This window comes from Pleurodeles waltl, chromosome 3_2 (assembly GCF_031143425.1).
Source record: "Pleurodeles waltl isolate 20211129_DDA chromosome 3_2, aPleWal1.hap1.20221129, whole genome shotgun sequence".
NCBI lineage: Eukaryota > Metazoa > Chordata > Amphibia > Caudata > Salamandridae > Pleurodeles > Pleurodeles waltl.
In genome coordinates, this window is record NC_090441.1 from 187,481,802 (window position 1) to 187,494,892 (window position 13,091).

At 43.0% G+C, this 13,091-nt stretch overlaps 1 protein-coding gene across 2 annotated transcripts in view; it reads right to left on the minus strand.

The window, feature by feature from the left end:
- Positions 1 to 2,033: 2,033 nt before the first annotated feature.
- The window catches only part of SLC23A3 (solute carrier family 23 member 3), a 119,283-nt gene continuing 108,225 nt past the window's right edge, over positions 2,034 to 13,091 (minus strand). For both annotated transcript variants that reach the window (XM_069227138.1, XM_069227137.1), the window contains one exon: positions 2,034 to 7,895. In XM_069227138.1, the coding sequence (XP_069083239.1) occupies positions 7,561 to 7,895 (335 nt within the window). In that variant the 3' untranslated portion in view covers positions 2,034 to 7,560. The remainder of the gene's footprint in view (positions 7,896 to 13,091) is intronic.

Below are 13,091 nucleotides of genomic sequence, written 5' to 3' on the forward strand. Positions count from 1 at the left end.
TTTTCCCTTCTAACCGACCTCTTCTCTATAGGGTTAGTTCCCCTGATCATCCCCCTCACCCTCTCTCCTCCCCTTTTATCCCAATGAGAGATCCTGTAAGAAAATAGGATCGTACCTTGTGCAGCCACATCCCTCCAAGAACGTGGCAGGTCTTTCTGGTGTCAGGCTCCTCTCATCCTTCACCCAATCTCGTTCTTGGCTGCCCTCCATCACCTCTGCTCTCTCTGTCCTCCTCCTTCCTCGCGTCACCTCTTCCCTCCTGTTCCTGCTCCTCCGCATCTCTTTCTTCCCTCACGTTGCTTTTCTCCTCCTCCTCCTGTCTCTCTGCGTCTCCTTGCTCCTCTGCGTCGTTTTCTTTTTTTGAGTTGCTGCTCTCTTCTTGCTTCCGCCATCCCGAGTCTCCTCACTCTCTCTCCTCTTCCCCCCTCGCTGCCTGTCTCTTGTTCCCGGCCGCCCGTGTTGTCTAGACCTTTCCAGTGCCGTCATCAGAGGTTGCCCCGGCAGCTGTCTTTGCTGGCGGCAATCGTGTAACGGGGACGCCGTTACAGGCCCATTTGAAAAAACATGCGGAGGACTTGAAAAACCGTGGTAGGGGGAACAATCTTCGCATTTATGGTTTGGCGGAGGGAGTGGAGTGTTCTGACCCCATCTCATTCTTTCAATCTTTTCTCACTAAGGTTTTAGATATTCCAGTTTCTCCATTATTGAATATACAGCGAGCGCACAGATTCGGTCATCCTTCAACCTCGCAGAAACCTAGAGGATTCATCATCTACTTTTTAGAATATGTTGACATTCTCAAAGTCATCAGAGCTGCCAAGGCCAAAGGTCGAATTTCATGGTCTGGATCAAAGTTATTTGCTTAGGATTTTGCCAAATCTACAGGGGATAGGTGGAAGAGATTCCTCGATATGCGACCAGCTCTTTGCTCTTTGAATGCTAGATTTGGTCTTTTCCATCCTTGTTTGTTCAAGGTGACTTACAAGCATAAGACTTTGCCATATGAAGACCCCTCTCTATTGCAATGTTTTATTGATTGTTGCAGGGGAGAAGAGATGGATACTTCAAAATTTACTTTCACTTGATGCTTGTTGTTCATTGTGTTATTTTGTGATTTTTTTTTTACAACTTAGTTGGCTTTAACATTTATATGTATGCATTTATTCCTCTTTCCCACATCGTGAAGGCCATTTCTGCTAATCTATGTTTATTCCCTTTTTTCAGGTATTATTTTGCATATGCTCTGAAGATTACGTCATTATTGTTTTATGTGGTCTGGTCCACCCCTTGTCAGCTGCACTGTGGTTCTGGTTACGCCACATTCCTCATGTAGCTTCACCACCCTCTACTGTTTGTTTGTTCTGTAAGTAAGTCTTTTTGCCATTTTGTCTTTCATGTTGTCTGTCTTCATTCTATTTCCTCCCTTTCTGAATTTCTTTCTTTTCTCTCTCCACTTTCCTCTCCTCCCTCTGTTCCCTATTCAATTGTTTGAATTTGTATTCTTATATTCTTTTACTTCCTTGTTTCATTACTTCCTCATCTCTGCCCTTCATTCCATTCACATTAAAGTTGTCTGTTGACAGTAACTGTTTCACATAAAGAGTTGCATGTCTTGTAAATCTCATTGCCTTTTCTCTTTTCCTGTTTTCTGTCATATGTTTTATTGATACCAGTTGTGGTTATATAAGTACGGACTTCTCTCATAATAATACTTTTGTAGAGTATCCTAGACTTACTTTCATTTGTTATTTATGACTCTAAGTGTAATCAGTTGAAATGTTAAGGGGTTGGGTTTACCCATCAAGCAACAAAGAGTTCTTACTCATTTAGCCAAATTAGGTGCGGACAGTACTTTATTACAGAAATCTCATGTTGCTAACACGGAAACTCAAAAACCTATTCGTAATTGGTTAGGTCATGCATTCACTTCATCAGGGTCTGGTCAACATAATGGAGTTCTGGTACTTTGTAAAAAAAAACTTTAGATGTTATATTAATGTCACAAGAGTTAGATATGGATAGTCATCAGCTTTTATTGAGACTAACAATAAATAAAACACCATTAACAATTTTTAATGTATATGCTCTAACACGTTTCGACAAATCCTTCTAGCCCATCATTTCACATAAACTGATGTCTATTACAGATGAGAATTTAATATTTGGAGGAGATTGTAATCTCATAATGGACCCATTATTGGATTGTTCCTCTAAATTTACTTTTGTTCCCTCATCCATTGATAAACAATTCACTGCAGCCATCAAACAAACTTTCCTTTATCCCGCAGTCAGAACAACAACCTGCCTTTACAACGCAGTCACTACAACGACTGCGACGTTACCGTGCATTACTTTACCAAGCATGTCCTTACAACTGCATGTTTTGGGGGGTGCGTTGTTGCACTAGTATTGGATTTTTAAGTCCAACACCTTCCCTGCTGTTGCGTAGACTGGAGTTGGCATAGTAACTTATACTAGTCCAGTCCCCCCTAAGGCAAGTCATTGTAACAACTTGTGTGGTAAAGTAATCTGTGATAACGTCGCAGTTGTGGTAGTGACTGCGTTGTAAAGGCATGCGGGATAAATGTATGCAGGGTTCCATCATACAACCTTACACTAGACTCAGCTTTGATTTAGAAACTCAGTGGCTGGATCTTCTTCCTATCCCTTCAAAGGTGAGACATTGAAACTTGAATACTTCCTTCTTATTAGATACTATACATTAATTCTTTATCATGTATGAATCTTCAGATATTTCCTTTCCGATCGTCTGGGATACCTTTAAAGCTGCCTTGAGATATTTTTTTTTATCTTATGTTTCCAGAAAAAAGAAAGCAGCTTTAAAAAAGCATTAGCCATCATTAAACACATTAAATCATTAGAACATTCCTACTTTATTTCCAAATCTAAGTCATGTCAAGATGATTTGATTAAAACTAAATTTCAATTTAATAAACTATCTACAGAAGATGATGCTTCTTATCTTCTCAAATCCAGTGCTAAATACTATGGAGATCAAAATAAAGCTGGCAAACTTATGGCAAACTATCTTAAAGTAAAAAGAGAACATGTCAAATTAGAAACCATTTAACATGATGGTACAGTTCCTTTATTTAAGGATAAGGATATTTTAGCCGAATTCACCAACTATTACAAAAATCTTTATGCACCAGAAAATCACCCTCCTCAAACTGACTATAATTTTTATCTCTTCTCAATACATACAGAATCTGATTTGAATGCATACTTCTCCACCCTCGACGCAGATATTTCTCTTCAGGGCATTCATACCACAATTAATTTTATTCAAAATGTTAAGGCCCCAGGGCTAGACGGCTTCCCTACCAAGTTTTATACTCACTTTTCCAAAGTACTCTCCCCTAAACTACATCAACTTTCACCTTCTTTAGCACTTCCAAAGCCACCTCAGGTTCTTTTCAAGATGCTTTAATACGCCTTATCTCTAAAGTCAATAAAGATCCTAAACTATGTAAACATTGTAGGCTAATTTCCCTTGTTAACTCTGACTATGAAATCTTTGCTAAAATCCTCGCCCTATGTTTAGATCATCTCCCTGGCAGGGAACAACCTGGATTCATTAAAGACAGGCATCTCTCATAACATTAGAATCATTTTGGACATTTTAAGCAAATCTAAAACATATTCCCATTTATTAGAAGCTGTTTCTCCAGACACTGAGAAAGATTTTGACCAAGTGCGTTGGAGTTTTCTTTTCTCTACTCTTTTTCGGTTTGGATTATGACAAAAATTCATTAAACTGGCTTCTCTTCTATATTTTTCTCCTAATGCATTGCTTTTTGTGAATGATTTAATTTCTCCCTCCTTCCCTCTGTACAGAGGAGTCTGGCAAGGATGTCCTCCCACTCCTCTTCCTTTCATCCTTGCACTCATACCCTTTTTATCCAAATCCAACAAAATAACAAGATACAGGGCTTTCAATATGGGAATAAACATTAGGTTCTCAGTTTACGCTGATTATATTCTTTTATATATGTCCTCTCCTAATTCCTCCGTACAATCATTTTCAAATACAGTTTCCACTTTTGCAGCACTTTTGGGCTACAAACTTAACTCTGACAAATGTAAAATTCTTCTTCTTAACAAATGGTGCTTTAAACACGACTTCTCATCTTCAGGTTTTCTTTAGAGTCCAGTAGAACTTAAGTATTCAGGTCTCTGATTTACTAATTCTATCAAAGATACTGTACCCACCTAGTTCCACTACTCTTCTCTCAAATGTATCTACTCCTACTTCCAGATGGAATCCATTATTTCTCTCATGGTGGGTGAGGTTGGACTCTATTAAAATGATATCAGTCCCTATAATTCATTTCTACCTCTCCACAATCCCAATTAATATCCCATCTTCCATTTTTTTAATTTTTTTATGTTGATTGATTTCCTATGGATTAATAAAAACACCTTGTATGTCTCTCATCAAGCTACTACTCAGTAAACAACAAGGAGGAATACATTTTCCAGATTTCCAGTCATAGCATGCCACCTTCTTTTTGAAACAATTGGCATTTTACTATAATGATCAGTACACGCATAATCCTCCCTTATGGACAAAGCTAGGGTTATCTTTTATTCAACCCTTTTCTTTTGCATAATTTTGGTCACTTACTCATCGTCCTTCCTCCATGTCACTTTTTATCCTCAAAAATGCTTGTAGGTTATTACTTCCCATATATATTTCCAATCTTCCGCCCATGGATCAATTTTTCCATTCTTCGATTTGGTACAACAAACTTATTAAAATCAATAATAAATATATCTTTTGGAGACCCTGGTGGGCAACAGGTTTATTATGGAACCACCAATTTATTCACAATCACTCATTTATCTCTTTTTCTCAAGCTTAATCTTCCTTTCAATTACCTAATTCAGGTGAAACCAAACTTTAAACTCAGCCATATCCGAAACCTATTGTTCCCTCCGTTTGATCACCTCTCCAACTCCCACCCCATACCCCCTGCAACAATTGTTGACAACCTCCCCCTCAGCTTCCAGTATACACACTCAATGTATTTCCTGTCCTGGTCCTAGACAGAAACAGCATTAGAGTTACAATGGGAAACAGACTTAAACAATTTATTTTCTCTTTCTTTATGGATTAAAATATGGCTCAAGATTCAGAGACGTTCTCGTGCTGCAAACACCACTCAAACACAGTTTTTTTTACAACCCCCCAATGGTTATCCCAGGCACTTTATATAAGTTTAACTCTTATAGCCGGTCATCCTATTGGACTTATAACATCTCTGTTTCAGATATAAAGCATATGTTATTTGAATGCCCTAACACATATCAATTTTCATTACACGTTTGGACGCAAATCAAATCTATTTTTTATATGTGTGTCCCTTTTTCCTTAACAAACCTCTTTTAGGTAGCTTTTTTGTGAAGTCAGCATAGAAATTGTGGATTTACTAATTGCTGTTGCATTTTAACAAATAGCAAAAAAATGGAAAAATGCTCTAGATATATCCTGTCAAGCATGGAGGTACAGTACTTGTTACAATCATGGATTGGATAGAACTAATACCACCCCAATGTGCCAGGCTATCAAAAGAGAAATCCTTTGGTCACGGGTAACTACTTTTTAGATTCCTCAGTTATAATTGCTAATCTACACTAACCCTTCACTGAGGAGGTTTTGAAACCCCTTTGACTTTCCTGCTTATTTAACTGTTTTTTATATCAATTCGGAATTATTCTTCAGTTATTTAATTGTGATATTTATTCTACATTGTTGTGAACTACTATAATCTATGGGGTTAGATTTCAGAGGATGGGATATCTATCGCCGTTGTGATGAAGTAATCCATCTGCCAAACTCTAAAGGAGGCCCTAAGTCTTTGTTCATTATGGGACACATTTCTTATGTTTACTCTGTTCACCATCCCCTAACTCTGCTTTCTTTCTCTCTTTTTCTTATTTGTGATACATCAGTATAGTATTTTATTATAATATCAGCAGAAAACCTAATGTACTTAATGCACTGTTAATTCATAATTTTGCGGAATGTTACCACTGTTTTCTTTTTATACTTCTGTCTCAATAAATGTTATCTTTATACTTAAAAATAGAGTTTGGCAGATGTGGGACATCTGCCAAAAAGCACAAGATGCCATGTGTACCCTACTGAGAATGTGCTGATGTCAATGCCCTCTAAGTAGGTCAGACGAGACATCCACTGCTTTGTGGTGCCTGTCCCTCATCTGCCAAATTCTAAATCTAATCCCTGATTCCTAGAGTTTACTCAATCAAGGAAAAACAAGTTGCCTTTTACATTTTCTGGGAAATCCTGCTTTGTAATGCTGATTATCATTCTTTCGCCTCTACCAACAATCCTGCCTACTCTTGCAACATGGACCTTAAATGATTTCTGGATCCACTCTTGATTTTTTCAGTGCACACATTCCTACTAATTTTTTAAAAAGTATTTCTAACAGGCTCCCCCCCGATGATCTCCTATTGCAATCTCTAGTCTGAGATTTCAGGCCCTTAAGTTCTCCAGGTATGTGATCTAGAATTGGACAAAACTGTAGATCTGGGCTCATGTACTTGGTTCCCAACCTTTTGACTCCCACTTTATCATTACCAGAGCAAAGGGACCCTCACTGAATCATTATTAGAACCCGTGGACCCCCACTAAACCATTACTGGAAGCCAGGGACCCGAGTCTAAATTCAACTGGAGCCACACATCATCCATACTAGTCTCTGTTTGGTGCACCTGCACTGCTCCCATGGATCCATCTGAGGATACTGGTTTAATTTTTAGCCTCCAACTTCATATTCCTTTACTTTTACAGTACGTTTTAAAATTTCAGTTGTACAGTTAGCCACTTCATTTATATACACTTTATTGTTCTGTTAATATTAGTTAATTTTCTAAGCAGTCCCAAATCCCCTGAGGAGGTTTCATGGACTCCCAGGGGTCCCGGACAACAGGTTGGGAACCACTGGTGTACACAATACTCCTGATGAGACTTTCAGCACGGGTTCATAATTCTAGATTCAGGTTCTGTAGCTGGACACCACATTGAAGATGAGCACAATTCTCCACACAAGGTCTCTCTACGCCCCCTTGCCTATCCGGGGCACAGAGGTGGTGGATCAGCAAACAGACACCAACTCCATCTTTTAGTGAACAAGATGTTCAGTTCATGCCCACTGGGCTTTTATTCAGCACACACTCTACACATTGGGTGAGGTTTGGGATGGCTCTCCATTGGTTCAAGCCTAGCTGCCAAGACTCTTGAAACAAAATGACACATATGCTGAACACTCAGAAGTCATCAGAAGAGATATACTTGAGGAGTCCAGAGTTTCTACAAAGAAAAGTACAGTTTCTGTGAAAAATGACTGCCTCTTGCGGCAACGGAACATGGAAGGAGGGCCAGAAGTCCCAACCACAGGAATTGGTGAAACCTCAACCTTGACATCAGGTCTACAAACCCGGTGTTCCTCCAGCTGCCCTAGAGAGATCCCACAGAGGGCACAGTCCTCTTGGTGCTGGAGCAGAAGACGGTTAGCACTCAGATTGTATGTCTCGTTCAGTGTCACCTTGGTGTAGTCTTATGACTGGCTCAATCTCCACACTGGTTGGTTTTTCTAAGAGGATGGCACCTTCTTCTGTGGAGGTCACCTTCTCCGCCTCCCGGGCATCCACCTCAATGTCTGGAAGGCAGAAAGTTCTACATGGGAAGGTTGCATTTAGGCGGGAAAGGCCACAGGACCTTCTGAGGGTGTGTGAGAGACCGTACACACGCTGAGTTTCCTTCCTTCGGGCCTGGATAGAGTTGTTGCCGGAGTCTGGCTTCCAAAGCGACAGTTCGGGGAGAAGACCCCGCTCCTCCAGAGTGCCTGAAATGCAAACATGAGATATGGTGAGGAGTGTGTGAGAGAAAAGAGCCTCTCAAAGACCAATGGTGGACATTGAATACATTTTGTTAAGAGTTTAACGTCCTTTGTCTTCCTGCAGATTTATTACTATCAAATTTAAATATAATGTTGTCTTTATGTGAAAAGGCGTAATACAGAAAGAATAATAAGATCTGTTAAACTTTTCTTTTTCTTTTTTTTTGTATATGGTAGGAATTTCTGCATCACATCTTTGTATCTTCTAGAGCACAAACAACGAAAGTACCTTCTGTGACTCCAAATACCCATGTATTGGTGCAAATGCAATAGAGATGTGGGAAATGTGAAATGATATTTGCTAAATTCATACCTCACTCGCTGTTGGAGGACATTAATACCTGGACATGTGTTGGGCTTTATATAATATAGCCCGGAGATCACTGCCATGGCAAGCTATGAGCCGCTGTAGTAGTGTATGAGACTAGTGATAAGGGGTGTGCGACACCTCACTGAAATGCCATAACAGCATAATCTGTCACTGATAAGGGGTGAGTGAGACTTCATTGGAGTGTATGAGGCCAGTGATCAGAGGATGAGTGAGACTCCATAACAGCATAATCAGTCAGGGATAAGGGGTGAGTGAGACTTCATTGAAGTGTATGAGGCAGGTGGGTGTGAGACTATATAACAGTGCATGAGGAAGATGGCAAAGGAATGAGTGAGACCTCACTGAAGTGTATGGGGTCAGTGATCAGAGAATGAGTGAGACGCCAACAGCATAAACGGTCAGTGATAAGGGGTGATAAGGGGTGAGACCAGTGATAGGGTGTAGGAAAGTGCCACTGTTGGCATTGTTACCCTCCCCCCCACACTTTTTGCCTAGTGTTGAGCCAACCTTGATTGAAAGTGTGTGGGGATCCTGCTAACCAGGCCCCAGCACAAGTGTTCTTTCCCTAAAACTGTACCTTTGTCTCCACAATTGGCACAGCCCTGGCACACAGCTAAGTCCCTTGTAAAAGGTACCCATGGTACCAAGGGCCCTGGGTCCAGGGGAGGTCTCTAAGAGCTGCAGCATGTATTATGCCACCCTAGGGGACCCCTCACTCAGCACATGCACACTGCCTTGCAGCTTGTGTGTGCTGGTGGGGAGAAAAAGACAAAGTCGACATGGCACCCCTCTCAGGGTGCCATGCCCAAAAACCAGTGCCTGTGGCATAGGTAGGTCACCGCTCTAGTAGGCCTTACAGCCCTAAGGCAGGGTGTACTATACCACAGGTGAGGGCATAGCTGCATGAGCAATATGCCCCTACAATGTAAACTGTAAACTGTAAAACAATGTCTAAGTCAGGTCTTAGACATTGTAAGTGCAGGGTAGCCATATTGAGTATATGGTCTGGGAATTTGTCATTATGAACTCCACAGCACCATACTGGCTTCACTGAATACTGGGAAGTTTGGTATCAAACTTCTCAGCACAATAAACCCATCCTGAGTCCAGTGTGGGATTTATTAAAAAATGCACGCAGAGGGCATCTCAGAGATGTCCCCTGCAAGGTTAGTCCAACTGCTAGTGTAGGACTGATCGGTCTGTGCCAGCCTGCCACTTTCAGGCAAGCTTCTGACCACATGGGGTGAGTGCCTTTGTGCACTCTGTGGTCAGAAACAAAGCCTATCCTTGGTGGAGGTGCTTCACACCTCCCCCTGCAGGAATTGTAACACCTGGTGGTGACCCTCAAAGGCTCAAGCCTCGGGTTACAGTGCCCCAGGGCACTCCAGCTAGTGGAGATGCCCGACCCCCAGACAAAGCCCCACTTTTGGCGGGAAGTCCGGTAGAAAATTAGGGAAAACAGGGAGGAGTGACCACCCCAGCCAGAACCACCCCTAAGGTGTCCAGAGCTGAGGTGACCCCCTCCCTGCAGAATCCTCCATCTTGGTTTGGAGGACAGGGACCAATAGGGATAGAAATGTGCCCCCCTCTGCAAAGGGTGTGGGCACAAGGAGGCTGTAGCCACCCTCAGGGACAGTAGCCATTGGCTACTGTTCTCTGACCCCTAACACGACCTTAAATCTAGGATTTGCAGGCCTCCCTGAACCCAGCTCACCAGATTCCTGGCGACCTACAAGAAGAAGAAGGACTGCTAAGCTGAAAACCCCAGCAGAGAAGAAGGAAGATGACAACTGCTTTTGCCCCAGCCCTACCGGCCTCTCTCCTGCTTCAAAGAACCTGCAAAAAGACCAGTGATGCGTCCAGCGGGCCCAGCGACCTCTGACAACTCCAAAGGACTGCCCTGCACCCCAAAGGAACAAGAACTCCTGTGGACAGTGGCTCTGTCTGAAGAAACCTACAAGAGGACTCTCATCTCACTCCAGATGCGTCAGTCTTGACCCCTGTGTCCAGTTGGTCCACCCAGCAAGGGAGGGTCCCCAGGCGATTGCGAGCAAGTGCCCACCCTGGGTTGACCTCTCCACCCCTCCACGACGACACCTGCAGAGGGAATCCCGAGGACCCCCATGGCCACGAGCTCCGGACAAAGATATCCAACGCCTAAAGGACACACTGGACCCGCAGCCCCGAGGCCTTAGATGAAACCGACCCCCAGTGCCTCCTCGTTCAGCAGGCGGCCCTCCTCCCAGTCTGACTGGTGATGTGCCCGAGACACCCCTTGGACGCCGCCTGCAGCCTCTGAGTGAACCCCAGGGTCTCCTCATAGACCAGCATTGGAAACCTGACGTCCTATTTGCACCCAGCACCCTGCTGCCCCTGTGCCTCTGAGGGTGTGTGTTTGGTCCCTACTTGTGGCCCATCCAGTGCTCTTCTAATCCCCCCTGGTCTGCCCTCCAAGTGGCGAGTACTTTCCTGCTGGCTGGCCGAATTCCGAGTATCCCCTTTCTCCAAATGAGCCCACGATAAATTTGCACAACTTTGACCTCTGCACCCGGCCAGCCCTGTGTTGCTAGTGGTGGGTGTTTGGGGTTAACTTGAACCCCAACCAGTGGACTTCCTAAAACCCGGAGACTGAGACTGTAAGTGTTGTACTTACCTGTAAAGGGCCTTGGTATACCTGTAAACAGATCTAACTTTTCTTCCCCCCAGGAACTGTTTGAAAAATGCTTTGTGTCCATTTTTAAAATAGCTTTTTGCCAATAATTCAAAAACTGTATTACTTAACTATTTCAAAGTACTGTTGATACCAGTGATAAGTGATGACTGAGACTCCATACAATGAAAGAGACCAGAGATGGAAGATGAGTGAGACCCCCATACACTGAAAGAGACCAGTGATATGAGATGAGTGAGACTCCATGCAGTGAAAGAGATCAATGATAAGGGGTGAGTGAGACTCCATATAGTGAAAAAGTCCAATGATAAGGGATGAGTGAGACTCCATACAGTGAAAGAGATCAGTGATTAGAGATGAATGAGACTCCGTACAGTGAAAGAGATCAGTGGTAAGGGATGAGTGAGACTCCATACCGTTAAATATGCCAGTGATAAGGGATGAGCAAGACTTCATACACTGAAAGAGACCAATGATAAGGGATGTGTGAGATTCCTTACACTGAAAGAGACCAATGATAAGGGATGAGTGAGACCCCATACAGTGAAAGAGACCAATGATAAGGGATGAGTGAGACCCCCATACAGTGAAAGAGACCTGTGATAAGGGATATGTCAGACTCCATACAGTGAAAGAGACCAATGATAAGGGATGTGTGTCACTCCATACAGTGAAAGAGACCAGTGATAAGGTATGAGTAAGACCCCCATACAGTGATAGAGAGGAGTGATGAGGGATGAGTGAGACTCCGTACAGTGACAGAGAGGAGTGATAAGGGATGAGTAAGACTCCATACACTGATAGAGAGGAGTGATAAGGGATGAGTGAGACTCCATACAGTGAAAGAGACCAATGATAAGGGATGAGTGAGACTCCATACAGTGAAAGAGACCAGTGATAAGGGATGTGTGGGACTCCATACAGTGAAAGAGACCAGTGATAAGGGATGTGTGGGACTCCATACAGTGATAGAGACCAGTGATAAGGGATGAGTGAGACCCCCATACAGTGACAGAGAGGAGTGATAACGGATGAGTGAGACTCCATACAGTGAAAGAGACCAGTGATAAGGGATGAGTGAGACCCGCCTACAGTGAAAGAGACCAGTGATAAGGGATGTGTGGGACTCCATACAGTGAAAGAGACCAGTGATAAGGGATGAGTAAGACTACGTACAGTGAAAGAGACCTGTGATGAAGAATGTGTTGGACTCCATACAGTGAAAGAGACCAGTGATAAGGGATGAGTGAGACCCCCATACAGTGATAGAGAGGAGTGATAAGGGATGAGTGAGACTATGTACAGTGAAAGAGACCAGTGATAAGGGATGAGTGAGACTCCATACAGTGAAAGAGACCAGTGATAAGGGATGAGTGAGACTCCATACAGTGAAAGAGACCAGTGATAAGGGGTGACTGAGACCCCCCTACAGTGAAAGAGACCAGTGATAAGGGATGTGTGGGACTCCATACAGTGAAAGAGACCAGTGATAAGGGATGTGTGGGACTCCATACAGTGAAAGAGACCAGTGATAAGGGATGAATGAGACTACGTACAGTGAAAGAGACCAGTGGAAAGGGATGTGTGGGACTCCATACAGTGAAAGACACCAGTGATAAGGTGTGTAGGACTCCATACAGGGAAAGAGACCAATGATAAGGGATGAGTGAGACTCCATACAGTGAAAGAGACCAGTGATAAGGGATGTGTGGGAATCAATACAGTGAAAGAGACCAGTAATGAGGGATGAGTGAGACCCCCATACAGTGATAGAGAGGAGTGATAAGGGATGAGTGAGACTCCGTACAGTGAAAGGGACCAATGATAAGGAATGAGTGAGACCCCCATACAGTGACAGAGAGGAGTGATAAGGGATGAGTGAGACTCCATACAGTAAAAGAGACCAGTGATAAGGGATGAGTGAGACTCCATAGAGTGAAAGAGAGCAGTGATAAGGGATGAGCGAGACTCCATACAGTGAAATAGACTAGTGATAAGGGATGTGTGGGACTCCATACAGTGAAAGAGACCAGTGATAAGGGATGAGTGAGACTACGTACAGTGAAAGAGACCAGTGATGAGGAATGTGTTGGACTCCATACAGTGAAAGAGACCAGTGATAAGGTATGAGTGAGACCCC